Source organism: Pelophylax lessonae, assembly GCF_965119305.1.
Source record: "Pelophylax lessonae genome assembly, chromosome: 3".
NCBI classification, from domain to species: Eukaryota; Metazoa; Chordata; class Amphibia; order Anura; family Ranidae; genus Pelophylax; species Pelophylax lessonae.
This window is the reverse complement of record NC_138770.1, coordinates 602,012,312-602,031,222: the sequence shown is the minus strand read 5'-3', so window position 1 is coordinate 602,031,222 and position 18,911 is coordinate 602,012,312. Positions and strand designations below refer to the sequence as shown.

The following is an 18,911-nucleotide window of genomic DNA, read 5'->3' as shown; positions in this document are numbered from 1 at the left end:
GGTTTTGAGCATTACTCTAACTGCTCTCTGTTAAACACATCACAAAATATCAGAACATGTTGATTGTACGGTCTTGCGTAGTGCAGCCCTGGTGTGCACATGGGTTTGAGCTACCAAAACTGTGTAAAGAGGTAAAGAGTAGCAGGCAAAAGATTTCTCCTAATCCAATCACCTTTCTATTCATGCAGGGAATGGAATGATAGCTTGCTACAAGATGCTTGCTGCATCCTGTCCAAAGAGATGACGCTGTCCCCCAGTGCTCCAGGCGGGATGGTGGAATTTCGACAGACGCTAACTCTCAGCCTTTTCTTCAAATTTTATCTCACTGTTCTGCAGAAGCTGGAACAAGATTTGACTGGGAATGTAAGTGCAAATTCATGGCCATTTTTCCTTAGAGTTGAAAAGCAAACTCTCTGAGGGAGACCTATGTACATTTCAGGCAACTCATATGATAATTCTATTGACTAGACATGTGCGGTTCATTTAGTTCCGAAATAAATATTAAGACAATTTTTTCTTTATCTGGAGATTTGAATATGTCCGAATACCTGAATTACAATATAAATGAAGTTTACCGAATGCTCCGAATAAAAAAATGAAATTCGTCCGAATTGCCAAAATTCAAATTTAAATTTGAATCAAATTTTACATTGAATTCCATTTGAATTCAAACTGTAACCATATTTCTGAAATCAAAGACTGTGTGTGTTATTAAAGTACCATTTCAAAATAATGCTATTTTTGTTAAGCCAAAGATGATTTAAAGAGTCATTGTAATCATATGATGAAGATTTTTCTTTTGTTTGTTTACTTTGCAGTGTTCGAATGGAAAAAAAAAACATTTTGTTTCAACTGATTCAAAATGTATTTTTTTGAACATTTCGATTTGAAAAAATCTGTATATATTCAAAGAAAATTCGAAAAAGACATAAAACGAATTATGAATATGAATTCCGAATATGAACCCTGAATACGAGTTGAATGAATCAACCAAATTTAATGAAACTGAATAACAAAATGAACAAATCGAAAAGCAATGAAACACATTTTTTCGCTATGGACATGTCTATTAATATGCCTATATCTGTGAAATGTGGGCATTTTTTGATCAATCTTAATAACATTTTTTATTAGGTCAGGTTCTATAGGAAACCATAGAAGAGGATCAATAAGTTTCCAATGTGTAGGGGTGTCCCTTTTACTTGTACAATTTTCACTTAAATACAAAATAACGGGGTGGGCAACTACATGGCAGATGAGGTTTAATGTTGAAAAATGTAAAGTAATGCACCTGGGGGCCAGAAACCAGAAAGCAAGCTACTCACTAGGGGGGGAACCTCTGGGTGAGTCTAGGATGGAAAAGGACTTGGGGGTACTGGTAGACAACAGGCTTGGCAGTGGAATGCACTGCCAAGCTGCTGCAAGCAAAGCCAACAGAATACTGGGATGTATAAAAAAGGGGATTCACTCCAGAAATAAAGAGATTATTCTCCCGCTCTACAAGACTCTGGTCCGGCCACATCTGGAGTATGCTGTCCAGTTCTGGGCACCGGTCCTCAGGAAGGATGTGCTGGAACTGGAGAAAGTCCAGAGAAGGGCAACAAAAATGATTAGGGGAATGGAGGACATCAGCTATGAGGATAGGCTACAAGCACTGAACCTATTCTCTCTGGAGAAGAGACGATTGAGGGGGGATATGATATCAATGTACAAATACTGTACTGGCGACCCTAGCATAAGGAACAAACTATTCAGAGAAAGGAGATACAATAAGACACGTGGCCACTCACTAAAACTAGAGGAAAGGCGGTTTAACCTTAAAGTGCGTAAGGGGTTCTTCACTGTAAGAGCGGTAAGGATGTGGAATTCTCTTCCACAAGCAGTCATATCAGCAGGGAGCATTGATAGTTTCAAAAAACTAGTAGATGGGCACCTTAGAGACCACAACATACAGGGGTATACGATGTACGGTTAAAAGCAAACACACACACACATCATAGGATGAACTGGATGGACTGATGTCTTTTTTCAACCTCACTAACTATGTAACTATGTAACTTTATTAGATTGTGCCCAAAAAATTGATTGAATGAAAATGGATTGAATGAGAATTTAATAGGAAACAAATATAATTTTCATTAAATAAAAGAAAAAAAAATCAGGAAACACCTTTTTGGCATTACTTTAAAGTAGAATTCCAGCCGATTTACCTAAATCTGCTCCCACTCCCATTCTAAGTCAATTCTAACTACCCTGTAAAGGAAAGATGTGTAGACTTACATGTTCTGAGGGTGCTTTGGCCATTCACATGATCTCTCCAGCGTCTGGCTCAAGTGAAGAGGAGAGATCAGCTGCAATGCCTGCAGAGCCTATGCAAAATATGTAATCCATAGGCTTACTATAGGGCATCCGTTGTTGGGTTGAAGCCAGTGCTGGGAGCCAATCATGTGACTGGATCAGAGTGTCCTCAGAATAGTATGGACATCTTTTCTTCATAGGATAGTTAAAATAGGCTTAGAATGGGGTTAGGAGCAGGTTTAGGTATAGTTAGAATTTGATTGGAATGCTACTTTAAGGCTCAATTTTATTTTGGGTAGGACTTTCTGCCGTGGTAAAAACTATTTCACCAGACAGTAAGTGAAGAAAATTCTGCAAAAGAAACACATACATAAAAGGAATCTGAGGTTAGCAGTGAAAACCTGAGACAGGTTCTACCCCCCTATCTAAGCTAAAAGAAAAAAAAAAGTTTTGGTTGGAAATGTATTTCAAATTTTTGTAGACACACTCCCAAAAAGCTTTCAAAGTACACTTATTTTGCAACTTTGCTTTGTATCAGAATAGTAGTTTTAGTGTTATTTCATACAGGACAAGTGATAGAATAAAGTTTATATTTTATCTATAGTAACACATTTTTTTTCAAACTAACACTGATCAAAATAAAAAAAGTGTGTATTTTATTTTGTTAATTTTTTTATAACATTTCATAAAAGAATAAATAACAAAATAATTTGATTACAAAAAACAGTGTATGTATTACTTACCCGATTTTCGGCTTGTTAGTATGATGCTTCCGACAGCCGACAGCGCACTTTCGGCCGAAAAGAATCTGTCGTGCAAGCATTAAAATTTTTGTATGCCGACACCAGAGCAGCCGATTGTTCGTCAGTCAGTACAGAATTCGGCCGACAGACAGCAGATTTGCAAGACTGGGCATGCTCAGAAAAGAAAAAACACAGGGAAAGTTAACCATCACATGACATCACTTCTGCAGTCGGCTGTAGTCGGCGGACAAAATTCTTGTGCAGTCTTTTGCACTTTTCAACAGACACGACAGCCCGGGGACAAAAGACGGCCGATCGGTCGGCCGACGATCTGCACGTGTGTACGGGGCATTACAAGCCTACAATCGGCCGATCGGTCGTCGGCCGAAACTTTTCGGCCGACAATCTGCACGTGTGTACGGGCCTTAAGTGATAAAAGTTATTACCAAATAAACAGGCCATTGCAGAATAGTAAAAATTTATTGTATATTAAAAAAGAATAGCGCGCAAATGCAAAAGAAATTACTACCAAATCTGAAGAGAGTCCATAAATAAAAATGGGGGTTTGGTCCCACCATATGGCCATATCGTGCTCAAGCCCACTACTGCGTCAAAGTACCCCATTATCAGTGGGTCCTACACTATCCATGAAAAAGAGATGAATCCAGCCCTTCTAACCCTTGGAGACAACACTCCTTGCTGGGAAAAATGTGCAAATGCACTACAGGGGACTCCTCCTATATCCATTTGATGGTGGACACTGATTGAGTACAGGTGTATGTGGGGGGTGGGGAGGGCTGCTCAACCTCGATAGTCTGGTCAGACCGAATACATAATAAACAGGCAAAAAATTTGGGGGAGCATACCCATGTATTTCCAAAGCTGCTGCAGCTATGAACCAAAAGACATGTATATTAAAAAAGAATAGCGCGCAAATGCAAAAGAAATTACTACCAAATCTGAAGAGAGTCCATAAATAAAAATGGGGGTTTGGTCCCACCATATGGCCATATCGTGCTCAAGCCCACTACTGCGTCAAAGTACCCCATTATCAGTGGGTCCTACACTATCCATGAAAAAGAGATGAATCCAGCCCTTCTAACCCTTGGAGACAACACTCCTTGCTGGGAAAAATGTGCAAATGCACTACAGGGGACTCCTCCTATATCCATTTGATGGTGGACACTGATTGAGTACAGGTGTATGTGGGGGGTGGGGAGGGCTGCTCAACCTCGATAGTCTGGTCAGACCGAATACATAATAAACAGGCAAAAAATTTGGGGGAGCATACCCATGTATTTCCAAAGCTGCTGCAGCTATGAACCAAAAGACATGTATATTAAAAAAGAATAGCGCGCAAATGCAAAAGAAATTACTACCAAATCTGAAGAGAGTCCATAAATAAAAATGGGGGTTTGGTCCCACCATATGGCCATATCGTGCTCAAGCCCACTACTGCGTCAAAGTACCCCATTATCAGTGGGTCCTACACTATCCATGAAAAAGAGATGAATCCAGCCCTTCTAACCCTTGGAGACAACACTCCTTGCTGGGAAAAATGTGCAAATGCACTACAGGGGACTCCTCCTATATCCATTTGATGGTGGACACTGATTGAGTACAGGTGTATGTGGGGGGTGGGGAGGGCTGCTCAACCTCGATAGTCTGGTCAGACCGAATACATAATAAACAGGCAAAAAATTTGGGGGAGCATACCCATGTATTTCCAAAGCTGCTGCAGCTATGAACCAAAAGACATGTATATTAAAAAAGAATAGCGCGCAAATGCAAAAGAAATTACTACCAAATCTGAAGAGAGTCCATAAATAAAAATGGGGGTTTGGTCCCACCATATGGCCATATCGTGCTCAAGCCCACTACTGCGTCAAAGTACCCCATTATCAGTGGGTCCTACACTATCCAGGAAAAAGAGATGAATCCAGCCATTCTAACCCTTGGAGACAACACTCCTTGCTGGGAAAAATGTGCAAATGCACTACAGGGGACTCCTCCTATATCCATTTGATGGTGGACACTGATTGAGTACAGGTGTATGTGGGGGGTGGGGAGGGCTGCTCAACCTCGATAGTCTGGTCAGAACGAATACATAATAAACAGGCAAAAAATTTGGGGGAGCATACCCATGTATTTCCAAAGCTGCTGCAGCTATGAACCAAAAGACATGTATATTAAAAAAGAATAGCGCGCAAATGCAAAAGAAATTACTACCAAATCTGAAGAGAGTCCATAAATAAAAATGGGGGTTTGGTCCCACCATATGGCCATATCGTGCTCAAGCCCACTACTGCGTCAAAGTACCCCATTATCAGTGGGTCCTACACTATCCATGAAAAAGAGATGAATCCAGCCCTTCTAACCCTTGGAGACAACACTCCTTGCTGGGAAAAATGTGCAAATGCACTACAGGGGACTCCTCCTATATCCATTTGATGGTGGACACTGATTGAGTACAGGTGTATGTGGGGGGTGGGGAGGGCTGCTCAACCTCGATAGTCTGGTCAGACCGAATACATAATAAACAGGCAAAAAATTTGGGGGAGCATACCCATGTATTTCCAAAGCTGCTGCAGCTATGAACCAAAAGACATGTATATTAAAAAAGAATAGCGCGCAAATGCAAAAGAAATTACTACCAAATCTGAAGAGAGTCCATAAATAAAAATGGGGGTTTGGTCCCACCATATGGCCATATCGTGCTCAAGCCCACTACTGCGTCAAAGTACCCCATTATCAGTGGGTCCTACACTATCCATGAAAAAGAGATGAGCACGATATGGCCATATGGTGGGACCAAACCCCCATTTTTATTTATGGACTCTCTTCAGATTTGGTAGTAATTTCTTTTGCATTTGCGCGCTATTCTTTTTTAATATACATGTCTTTTGGTTCATAGCTGCAGCAGCTTTGGAAATACATGGGTATGCTCCCCCAAATTTTTTGCCTGTTTATTATGTATTCGGTCTGACCAGACTATCGAGGTTGAGCAGCCCTCCCCACCCCCCACATACACCTGTACTCAATCAGTGTCCACCATCAAATGGATATAGGAGGAGTCCCCTGTAGTGCATTTGCACATTTTTCCCAGCAAGGAGTGTTGTCTCCAAGGGTTAGAAGGGCTGGATTCATCTCTTTTTCATGGATAGTGTAGGACCCACTGATAATGGGGTACTTTGACGCAGTAGTGGGCTTGAGCACGATATGGCCATATGGTGGGACCAAACCCCCATTTTTATTTATGGACTCTCTTCAGATTTGGTAGTAATTTCTTTTGCATTTGCGCGCTATTCTTTTTTAATATACATGTCTTTTGGTTCATAGCCGCAGCAGCTTTGGAAATACATGGGTATGCTCCCCCAAATTTTTTGCCTGTTTATTATGTATTCGGTCTGACCAGACTATCGAGGTTGAGCAGCCCTCCCCACCCCCCACATACACCTGTACTCAATCAGTGTCCACCATCAAATGGATATAGGAGGAGTCCCCTGTAGTGCATTTGCACATTTTTCCCAGCAAGGAGTGTTGTCTCCAAGGGTTAGAAGGGCTGGATTCATCTCTTTTTCATGGATAGTGTAGGACCCACTGATAATGGGGTACTTTGACGCAGTAGTGGGCTTGAGCACGATATGGCCATATGGTGGGACCAAACCCCCATTTTTATTTATGGACTCTCTTCAGATTTGGTAGTAATTTCTTTTGCATTTGCGCGCTATTCTTTTTTAATATACATGTCTTTTGGTTCATAGCTGCAGCAGCTTTGGAAATACATGGGTATGCTCCCCCAAATTTTTTGCCTGTTTATTATGTATTCGGTCTGACCAGACTATCGAGGTTGAGCAGCCCTCCCCACCCCCCACATACACCTGTACTCAATCAGTGTCCACCATCAAATGGATATAGGAGGAGTCCCCTGTAGTGCATTTGCACATTTTTCCCAGCAAGGAGTGTTGTCTCCAAGGGTTAGAAGGGCTGGATTCATCTCTTTTTCATGGATAGTGTAGGACCCACTGATAATGGGGTACTTTGACGCAGTAGTGGGCTTGAGCACGATATGGCCATATGGTGGGACCAAACCCCCATTTTTATTTATGGACTCTCTTCAGATTTGGTAGTAATTTCTTTTGCATTTGCGCGCTATTCTTTTTTAATATACATGTCTTTTGGTTCATAGCTGCAGCAGCTTTGGAAATACATGGGTATGCTCCCCCAAATTTTTTGCCTGTTTATTATGTATTCGGTCTGACCAGACTATCGGGGTTGAGCAGCCCTCCCCACCCCCCACATACACCTGTACTCAATCAGTGTCCACCATCAAATGGATATAGGAGGAGTCCCCTGTAGTGCATTTGCACATTTTTCCCAGCAAGGAGTGTTGTCTCCAAGGGTTAGAAGGGCTGGATTCATCTCTTTTTCATGGATAGTGTAGGACCCACTGATAATGGGGTACTTTGACGCAGTAGTGGGCTTGAGCACGATATGGCCATATGGTGGGACCAAACCCCCATTTTTATTTATGGACTCTCTTCAGATTTGGTAGTAATTTCTTTTGCATTTGCGCGCTATTCTTTTTTAATATACATGTCTTTTGGTTCATAGCTGCAGCAGCTTTGGAAATACATGGGTATGCTCCCCCAAATTTTTTGCCTGTTTATTATGTATTCGGTCTGACCAGACTATCGAGGTTGAGCAGCCCTCCCCACCCCCCACATACACCTGTACTCAATCAGTGTCCACCATCAAATGGATATAGGAGGAGTCCCCTGTAGTGCATTTGCACATTTTTCCCAGCAAGGAGTGTTGTCTCCAAGGGTTAGAAGGGCTGGATTCATCTCTTTTTCATGGATAGTGTAGGACCCACTGATAATGGGGTACTTTGACGCAGTAGTGGGCTTGAGCACGATATGGCCATATGGTGGGACCAAACCCCCATTTTTATTTATGGACTCTCTTCAGATTTGGTAGTAATTTCTTTTGCATTTGCGCGCTATTCTTTTTTAATATACATGTCTTTTGGTTCATAGCTGCAGCAGCTTTGGAAATACATGGGTATGCTCCCCCAAATTTTTTGCCTGTTTATTAAAAATTTATTGTGCTGGACCATAGGGGTATACAGATATGAATTGGTAAAATAATGATATATGCAATTGTAATCAGAAATTCAGACTGAACCTAAAAAGGTTCAAAAATGCTGTATGCGTAGACGGAACAAGAAAGACACTGACTGGAAATGTTTGGAGGAGGTTATATGTTATGGGATCATTGGTTTAGTATTAGGAGCTAAGTGTTAAGAGCTTATTTTTGAGGTTAGTTTGGGTGGTAATTATTCAAGTAGATCTTGGTGTAAAAGCTTTTTAGAAAAAGTGGCATAACTGACATTTTATTTCTGATTTTCTTGATTTAGAACAATACTGAAAAGATGGTTCCTCTGAACTACGAAAGTGCCACTGAGCTGTTCCACAAAACTGAACTGTCTAGCGTGCATCTGTTTCAGGTAAAATATTTGAGTATTCTGCAGCGTGTGTAGTGAGAGGTTCTAAGAAACTGAAAATGTTAAAGTAATTGTAAACCCTCACGCTCTTTCAGTTTAACATAGAAATGAAAGGCAAAACATGTGTGTAGAGATTTTAAAAAAACAATAAATTTTTTCCCCTTTTTCATAAATTATCTCATAATCTCGGTTCTTGGCTGCATAAGAGCTGGGGGAGGGGACACAGCAGCACACTGAACTTCACAGTGAAATGCTGTGCAGGGGAGGTGTGTCAGGACAAGTCTGATCATTGCAAGAGAGCACAGAGGGGTTGTTTTACAAAAACTAGAGAGTGCAAAATCTGGTGCAGCTGTGCCTTGTAGCCAATCAGCTTCTAACTTCAGCTTGTTTAATTAGGCTTTGACATAAAAAACATGCTTAGTGTGGTCAGTTTTTAATAGGAAAGCAGAGAGACTGGCAGGGACACCAGGGATTTCACACAAAGGAAGTGTAGCACTACCCCCGCAGGAGCTACTGGATATTGAATCCCACTATTCCTGCAAAGCCAGCCATCATGCATTTCCAAATTGCACTTAGGCACAAGAATTCAGTTCACAAGCTTGTTTATGCTTTTTTCTTGGGAAAAAATGCCTTTGATAGGGTATCGGGGGTTAAGGGATGCCCAACTTGACTTGAAGAACAACAGATGGGGACAAACTTCCTTCTCTATGAACACAAAAATGAAGTTCCTGGACTGTACTCCCTCCAGAATAATCTGTCTCTTTGGTCAGTGGCAAGGTTCTTTACGAACCAGGAGCTCTTGGTCCCCTTTAGTGTATTCGCACAAAGTAGCAAACTGTATGCAGGAGTATCGTGTCTCCTCAATGGAACCTCACACAGTTCTGATGCTTGCAAATACTACCAGCCCGCCTGGCGGCTTTGACTACCAGCCCACTGGGCTGCTCTGAAGAATGCCCCAGGACAAGGAATTGGGATTTAGCACAGTGCTGTCCCTGGAAAGTATGCTACGTCTGGCAGTCTCTCCCCTTGTATGCCCTCTGGGTATGCTGAGGTACTCGCACTGTCTTTTGCTTCCTGCTGCACAGGGCAAGACATCTGTCCAGATCCTCCCATGCCAGCCAGGATGTCTTCTGAACAGGACCCAGAGGTAATAGAGATACCTCTCTTAGGCTTCCTCTCCTTCCTATCCTCAGGAGGCCCAGGCCCAAGGTCCCCTCCCAGGCCATACTACAGCAACCTCAGCAATCCATCTTCCACCCGACTCCCTTGCTGTTAAGGCTCCACCATATTTAAGGGATGACCCAGCCACCCTGCCAGTGCCTTCTGCCTGGGGATTGGCCATATTCCCTCAAGTAGGCAGATCAGGACCTCCTACCCTCCGCACACTAACTTTCAGAAGCCTCTCCAAGCTTCTAGAACCGGGGGGGGGGGGGCACCAGAGACCTGCCTTGTGGAGGCCTCCAGCCTGACCTGGAGTAACCCAGCCCAATTACAGACTCACACAAATACCATGAGTCAACAAAATAAATTTACCTACACTAGTTGCACACTAGAGGATGCTACAGAAGCAATACAAAGAAAACAGGATACTTGTTCATACAAGTACGTGGTACAGCATATCAGGAATATGAAATGTTGGGTTTACATACACTTTATGTTCTTAAATCACACCCTTTAAGTGACCAAGTTCCATCAAGATTGGCAAAGCCATTTACTAACTCAGACTAGGCCACACCTGGGGGCATATTTAAAAAGTATTGACAATTACCAAATATTAACTGCAACTGAATCAGTCACTGTAATTTAAAATATGTGCACCAGGAAGACTTGCCTGCAGTAAATGTTTGATCAATGTGCATTCTCTTTTGACAGTACTCCTGGTGGGAATGAGTGAATTGAGAGTTTTCAACTCTCTAAAATTTTAGTGTAAATAGGAAGATTTTGGCAACATTTTGCAATTTTTGTAAATTGTGTTGGAGGCAATGAAATAGTAAAAATTGTTTTTGGTAGTTTTTAGGGGAGTGTTGGAGTTGTAATGGCTCTTGAGGGTTACAGAAGCTCTTTTCAACTATCCTGGATATTTAGGGACCAAAAACAGACACTGGTTTTCCTCACTTTTTTCTAACAGAAAAAAAAAACAGAAAGCAAACAAAAAGTAAAAAAATAAAAAATAAAGCAGCAGTATAGAAATATTTATTTATTGCACAAAAAAAAAAATAAAGAAATACAATGAAATAAACTAAACTGCCCTAAACTACCAACACCCTAAATCAAGCAAGTATCACCTAAACACCTCGGTGAGTTACATTTACAGTTTGTGCACTTTGTGCTTCTATGAACTTTCAAATAATAATTTTGATTATGTTGCAGCGAAACCACCTAACTCATCCCTTAGTCCCTGTATTAGTCTGCCTTATCCTAGCCAGAATGCTGGAAAAGTATCATTAAAAGTGGTTTCTTTTCAGGAGATTCCAGCAGGGCAGGACCCAGAGGATTTTGTGGGACGCCCCATAATGCACCTCTCAGCCATGAAACAGGCAACGGGAGAAGCTGTATACTGCGATGACATCCCACATTATGAAAATGAGCTGTATTTGGCTCTGATAACCAGCACCAAAGCGCATGCTAAAATAATGTAAGCACTGAATTGTGTTGAACCTGAGAATGTACTGTACTTGTTATTACCTATCATATCTTCTTCTAGGTCAGGCGTCCACAAATTTTTTTATCTCGTTGACCTCTTGAGGATGTTTAGATTGTTCATCAACACTCAAACATTTATTGCATAAAAACAAATAAAAAATTACTACTTTAAGAAATTTTTCTATGGATAATATTACAACGTAATAGATAATAATATTCTTGTGACACCTTTTCTTGGTATCAGCAACTGATTCTTCGTACTACTGTTGTATACTCATTGCGCTCCAACAGAGCATGAGGTTGTGTAATCACTGGTACTCATACAAAGTTTGAGGTCAATGTACTCACTGGTACTCATACAAAGTCTGAGGTCAGTGTACTCACTGGTTCTCCAACAGAGTTTTTTAGGTAGGTGTATTTATTGGCTCTCCAACAGAGTGTTAGGTTGTATACTCACTGGCATTCCATCAGAATTTGAGGTGGGTACACTTGTTGGCTCTCCAACAGAGTGTGAGGGTGGGGTATTCACTGGTTTTCCAACAGAATTTTGTCTGGATGTGACTCTCCCAAAGGTTTTATAGTGGGAGAGTACGTTCAGTATGGGAAGTGAACAGCTACACAAGTTCTTTTCGAAAGGGAGAGGATGGAAGGTTTCAAACACACAATGCAAAGCATGCTAGCAATTGGGGTCAGTATTAAAACACACAGCTAAAAGAGACATCTCTAGGCCAGACAACCCTGGTTAACACTGTCTAGCTCCTAGCCACCTCACCTTTAGGCCTCATGCGTACTGAACATTATCAAAACACCAGTAGAAAACTGTAGCTGTAGAAGGAGTTTTTTTTTAGCTTCATTGAAGTAGCGTTTTTCAACGTTTTTTAGCTTTTTTTTTTTTTTAGCAAAACTATATTCCCACAAAAGCTTATGGCTCAAAAATGTTGATAAACGCCGAATAGCCACGTTTTGTGGGGTTTTTCAGCTTTTATCAGAGTTAGGGAGTTTTTACAGCCGAAAAACTCCTCTCAAAGCCCACTAGTTCTGGGTTTTTTTTTCCAGCCAGAAAATGCCCCTGCCAAAAACTGCTGATAACAGCCTATGTGTGCATGGATACATTGGATAACATACTGGGGAGTTTACTGGCTGCAGAAAAAACGTGTGACGCCAAAAATAGCTGCTGTAAAAACATCCAGTGTGCATGAGGCCTAAGACCTAAGACCTAAGGACTGGTTTGGCGTTCTACAGATTTCTTAAAAGTCTATTTGACCCCAACTGGCCTTCCATCATTTATCATTCACTTATTCACCCCCAGGTATTTATTGCTCCTCAGCCATTTTATCAACTCCTTGGATAGTCCCACCGGCCCTTGGGGTCAATACTGAGCACTTTGGGGTACCTTGTTCTAGCCAACAGCAGGTCTCTTATTGATATTAATGGCACACACATTAAACAGACATGGACCATTGTTATCACCACCAGGAAACCCACCTTGAGAACTGCCATGCATTCATCACTGGAGTATATGTAAACAAATGGTTGCAAAGAGGCCACAGGAAATCAAAAGCACTAACATGCAACAAAGAATTGCAGTATGGAGAACACAAATGTTTTTTTTTTTTAATGCAAGGGTTTAAAGTGTTTCTACATGTAATCTGTTTCAGCCTGAACACACATTTTGGATTGTTGATTTTGGTTAGGATTTATTTTATTTGTTCATTTTTCTGCCAGAGTGGCACAGGTATACCTAAACAGCAAGTCTTTCTACATGGTCTCTTCTTTTCACTGTCTATTTGTTATGCTGCATGGGAAACCAATTAAAAATGGTGTTTGAATAAAAAACCCCAAGCTAGATGGGATAATATAGCGCTTGCTAGTAAGAACAGATGCAAATAGGGATAAAATACCAATTAAAAGGCTAATAACATAAATGACTAAAATCTATGCCCTTAAAAATGCACAGTGAGACAGTATAAATAAATAAATGACAATATAAATAAATAGGTGTAATAATAGTGCCAAGTGAAGTCCAAAATAGTTCATAAGTGACTTTGTGATATATAGTCCAAGAAAAGTGCCAGGAAAAGTGCAAGTGCTTGGTGCTGGATCCTCCAATGTTCCAGGAAATCCAATCACAAAGGTGGCTTTCAGAAGAAAGATCAGGTGTAAACTCACCAGATATGTTGGGTCTCAAATGCCATACGACAAAGAGACCAATAGTGCTTTATGACCATTCAGGTCAGGGAAATGGTGACTGCTGGGCTCTGATTCCCCTAGACCGGGGTCCTCCACGATAAATGGATCGGGTCCCCGAGGTCCTCCAATTCGGATTAGGGAAAAGAAAAAAGAGGCTCCGGATGGTGCGGTACCATTAAAAATTCAAGTTAGACTTACCGGTAACTTGTTTTCCAATAGTCTTTCAGGACAGCACCTTAGAGAGAGATGGCTCCTCCCTCTCCTCATCAGGAAACACCCCATCCACCAGATTTTAAAAGGAGGCTTCTCCCACCATTCGTCAGTTTGTAGAAGAGTACCTCCGGCCCATGCTGGAACACATAAACGGATATGGTTAATCACAGCAATAAATTTTATACAATAGGGCGGGACTCCTGCTGTCCTGAAAGACTATTGGAAAACAAGTTACCGGTAAGTCTAACTTGAATTTTCCCTAAAACGTCTTTCAGGACAGCACCTTAGAGAGGATTATTGAGACTTACTCAATTTAGGGAGGGACCACAGCCTGAAGGACCTTTCTGCCAAAAGCCTGATCCTCAGCTGCCAAAAGGTCCAACATATAGTGTTTTGCAAATGTAAAATAACTTGACCACGTAGCCGCTTTGCAGATCTGATCTGGAGTGGCACCAGCTTTCTCTGCCCATGTAGTGGCTAGCGCTCTCGTAGAGTGAACTCTGATCCCCTGCGGGGGAGACAATTTCATTTGGGAGTAAGCCTCTAAAATAGCGGATCTGAGCCATCTGGCTATTGATCCCTTTGATGCCTGGCGACCTTTTTTGTTGCCAGAAAAAAGAACAAAAAGAGAGTTTGAGGATCTAAATTCTTTAGTAACCTCCAAGTAGTGTATAAGAATTCTTCTTACATCTAGGTAGTGAAAGCTTTTTTCCTTATCTCCTGATGGATTAGGACAGAAGGTAGGTAACACAATTTCTTGTGATCGGTTTCTCGTTGAAGCTACTTTTGGGAGAAACCCTGGATCCGTCTTGAGAATTATCCTATCTGGATATATGGACAAGAAAGGTTCAATAGCTGATAAAGCATGTAGTTCACTGATTCTTCTTGCTGATGTTATTGCCACCAAGAAGACCGTCTTGAGGGTAAGGTTTTTGAGTGTAACCGTTTCTAGTGGTTCAAAAGGTTCCTTTGTGAAGGCCTGAAGGACCACCGACAAGTCCCATTTGGGGAAGCTTCTGATAGGCACTGGTCTGGAGCGGGTAAGGGCCCTGAAGAATCTGATGATTAGAGATTCTGAAGAAATGGGCCTTTCCAAGAATACCCCCAGAGCTGTTACTTGTACCTTGAGGGTACTTACTGCCAAACCTTTTCCTGCACCCTCCTGTAGGAACTCCAAAATTGAAACAATACTGTCCAATTTTTGATCTTTCGATTAACACCAGGTATTATAGGTTTTCCAAACCTTTGCATATATATATTCCTTGTGACTTTTTTCCTACTGGAAAGTAGAGTAGCAATTAATGCATCTGAAAATCCTTTCCTTTTCAGCAGTTGCTCCTCAGATACCAGGCGGTGAGCTTTAGTTTTTCCACTTCTGGATGATAGACTGGACCTTGCAGCAGTAGGTCCTGACGAAGAGGGAGCTGAAAGGCAGGTTTGACTGACAGTTGGAGGACAGTTGAAAACCAGACTCTTTTGGGCCAATAAGGAGTGATCAGGATCACTGAGGCTCTTTCCATTTGGATCTTTCTCAACACTAACGGAATGAGTTGGAAGGGGGGAAAGGCATACCCCAAACTGAACTTCCAGGGATGTGCCAGAGAATCTACTCCCAGAGAGTTGTCGTTTCTGTGGAGTGAGAAGTAGAGTGGAAGTTTTGCGTTTTCTTTCGTTGCAAACAGATCCACCTCTGGCCTTCCCCAAGTCTTGGTTATCAACGTAAAGATTTCTGGATTCAAGCTCCATTCTGCTTCTCGGATCTTCTGCCTGCTTAAATAATCCGCCACACTGTTTAGTGTACCTTTTAGGTGGATTGCTGACAAGGAAAGTAGCCGACTTTCCGCCCACTGCAGAATTTCCGTTGCCAAAAGCTGTAGGGTTTTGCTTCTTGTGCCCCTTGCTTGTTTAGATATGCCACTGTAGTGGCGTTGTCTGAAAGGACTTGAACACGAGTCCCCTGAAGATTTTGAGAGAAGGCAGCTAGAGCTAGGCCGACTGCTTTCAACTCCTTCCAATTTGAGGATTTTCTTGTCTCGGAGTGAGACCAAACCCCCTGTGCCAGGTTTTGGTTCCAGTGGGCTCCCCACCCCCATCTGCTGGCATCCGTTGTTAACCTTTGGTCTGCTGGGAAGGACCAGGTCAATCCCTGAGACAAGATTATCTGATTTCTCCACCACCAGAGGGACCTCTTGACCTTGGTGGGGATCTTTACCTTTAAGTCCAAAGTCTCTGGATTGTGATCCCAGATTCTGAGGAGGAAATATTGGAGTGGTAAAAAATGAAGCCTTGCCCATTGGACAGCTGGAATTGATGCAGTCAGGTTTCCAAGGACTGACATGATCTCTCTGATCGACCACCACTGATTTGTTTGCAGCCTTGCTACCATATACTGTATTTTGACCTGTCTGTCTTCTGGTAGAAAGATTCTTTGTTCCACAGAGCATAACTGAAACCCTAGGAACTGAACCCGTTGAGCCGGTATGAGATTCGACTTCTGGATATTTACTATCCAGCCCAGAGACTCTAGATGACCTCTTGCCTTGTGCAGGTCCTCATGAAGTTTTTCTTTTGACTGGGCAAAGAAAAGCAGGTCGTCCAGGTAAGGCACCACAGCGATTCCCTGAAGGCGTAGGGGAGCTAAACACTCTGCCATTACCTTCGTAAAAATACGAGGGGAGGATGATAGCCCGAAAGGGAGTGCTTTGAATTGAATGTGAAGCATTTCCTTTCCCAGATTTACCGCCAACCTTAGGAATCTCTGTGAGTGAGGGGCTATAGGGATATGTAGGTAAGCATCCCTTAAGTCGATTGATGCCATGAAGCATCCTTTTGTTAACAGGGTTCTGAATGTAAGAATTGAGTCCATTCGAAACTTTTTGTACAGAACTGACCTGTTTAGTGGTTTCAGGTTTAATATAAGACGAAAATCCCCCGATGGTTTCTTTATCAAGAATATGTGGGAATAAAATACCTGATGTTGTTCCTCCGCTGGTACTGGACAGACAACTCCCTGTCGCCTAAGGTCCTTTAGCAGGTCCATCATAGCCAGGGCTTTTTCTGCATCTCTTGGGAGGCTTGTGACAAAGAACCTTTCGGGTGGCGTCTCTGAAAACTCTATGTTGTAGCCTTGGGACAGCATATCTAGAATGTATTGATATTCTGTTATGGCTGCCCAATAGGGGAGAAATTCCCTCAATCTTCCTCCCACCGGCAATGTTTTGTCATTGTGTTTTGTTGGTTGACACAGGAGGATGGAAGAGAACACCTCCTTTCCCTTTAGGTTTTTGTGTCGACCAGTTTCTTCTCTTCTCCTGGGGTCTGCTATTCTGCTGAGCTTTTTGAGGTCGAAAAAGCTTTTTTGCAGTCTGTTTTCTCTTCACGGGAAAAGACTTCTTTTTGTCCGCTGTTCTATCTAGAACAGAGTCTAGCTCAGGCCCGAATAGGAGATTATTAGAAGCCGTATCCCCAGGCCATGTTTTTTAACCAAAGAGCCCTTCTGGCTGAGTTGGTTAATGCTGCAGATCTTGCCGTCATCTTCACTGACTCTGCTGAAGCATCAGCAATGAAGGCTATGGCCGTGGAGAGCGTGGAGAAGGAATCCAAAATTTCCTGTTTAGGTGAATCTGCTGTGATGTGTGCTTTTAGCTGGCTAAGCCAGTATTCCAGATTCCTGGACACACAGGTTACCGCCATGGCAGGTTTCAGATTCCCCATGATGGATTGCCAGGATCTCTTAAGTTGCTGGTCCATCTTCTTATCCATGGGATCCCTCAGGACTCCCATGTCTTCAAATGCTAGGTCCGTTGACCTAGAAACCTGTGAGAAGGCTGCATCAATCTTTGGCATCTTATTCCAGGGAGCTCCTGGGTCCTCATCAAAAGGAAATTGCCTTTTAAAGGCTTTAGGGAAGAAGGTTTTCTTTTCCGGATCAGCCCACTCATGTTTGATTGCATCTGAGATGGTCTGATGCACTGGAAAGGTACGACCCTTAGGCTCTTCCAAGCCTGCATACATTTTATCATGCAGGGACAGTTCCTTCTTATCCTCTTCTAGACCCAGGGTGATGTAAACTGCCCTCAAGAGACCATCCACCTGCTCTAAGGACAGTTTGTATTTAGCGGGCCTACTTTGTGCCCCTTCCTCCTCTTCTTCCTCTGAATCCTCTTTGGAATGTGAGGGGGAATGATCTCCTTGGGTGGGAGGGACCCCTTCTGTTCCCACCGAGGGTACCAATTGTGAACCCTGAGAAGAATGTGAGGCTGATGGCTGACTCAGGGCAGGATCCTGCAGGGATGACCGAAAGGATTGGATGGTAGCATCCAATTCCTTCCTCACAGATGCGACTAAATCGCCACATACTGCAGATGCTTCTTCCTTTACTAGTGCATCAATACACCCCTGGCAAAGTGTCTTTTTCCAGTGTTCGGACAACTTTGCTTTGCATGAGGGACACTTTCTCTTGAAAACAGTTTCAGAGCTTTTAGCCTGGAAGACATGAAAGGAAAACATACACATGCTTCTTTATGAGTCAGCCTGATTCTCAGGGCCACCAAGGTGCACAGGAAGACATATTAAGGGAAGCCCCATGTGCCCTGACAGGCCCCCAGCCACCGGGGGGAAAGATAAAAGGGATGGAGAGAGACCCCACAGTAAGATAGGCCATAATAGAGATACCCCTTACCTGGGCCTTACTGGTGCCTGTCCCACTCGCTGATGAAGCTGTATCCATCGCTTGGCAGCGGTATCACTCGTGGCTTCGGTACCGGTTCCGGAGACCATAGCGAACCTGCACTGGACCGGAACCGGAATAAGGCACCAGCTTTCTCCTCCCTTCTTCCTCTGCATCCGGCGGAAATGACGCCATACGCCCCCTGCAGAACGCTTCCCTTTCCGGAAACCTCACTTCCGGCCGGACGAGCATCACTCGATCTGGAAAAATTGGCGGCAAATTTGAAAAAGGCAGCGGAGGCCTAAGAAAAATCGTTCCGCTCATCGAAATGCCTTCCCAGGGCTGTGCTCTGCAGGGTCCTGACTTAGCCTAGAGCACTGAAGAGGAAGAAGGAGCCCATGCACTGCAGTCGGTCGCGTGAATGGGAGGAAGCAATCGTCTCCAAAAAAGGGTAGGTGGGCGTAGGAAGCCTGGTCTCTCAGGATAGCACCTTGAGAGCCCAGCTCCCCACAAAGGTGTTCCTCGGCCGGAGAAAACACAAAAACTGACGAATGGTGGGAGAAGCCTCCTTTTAAAATCTGGTGGATGGGGTGTTTCCTGATGAGGAGAGGGAGGAGCCATCTCTCTCTAAGGTGCTGTCCTGAAAGAC

The 18,911-nt window shown here is 42.9% G+C and overlaps 1 protein-coding gene across 2 annotated transcripts in view; it reads left to right on the top strand.

The window, feature by feature from the left end:
* Positions 1-18,911, top strand: part of XDH (xanthine dehydrogenase) — an 897,187-nt gene that overhangs the window by 89,458 nt on the left and 788,818 nt on the right. For both annotated transcript variants that reach the window (XM_082252550.1, XM_082252549.1), the window contains exons 15-17: positions 189-363; positions 8,461-8,550; positions 11,013-11,182. In XM_082252550.1, coding sequence (XP_082108676.1) covers positions 189-363; positions 8,461-8,550; positions 11,013-11,182 — 435 coding nt within the window. The remainder of the gene's footprint in view (positions 1-188; positions 364-8,460; positions 8,551-11,012; positions 11,183-18,911) is intronic.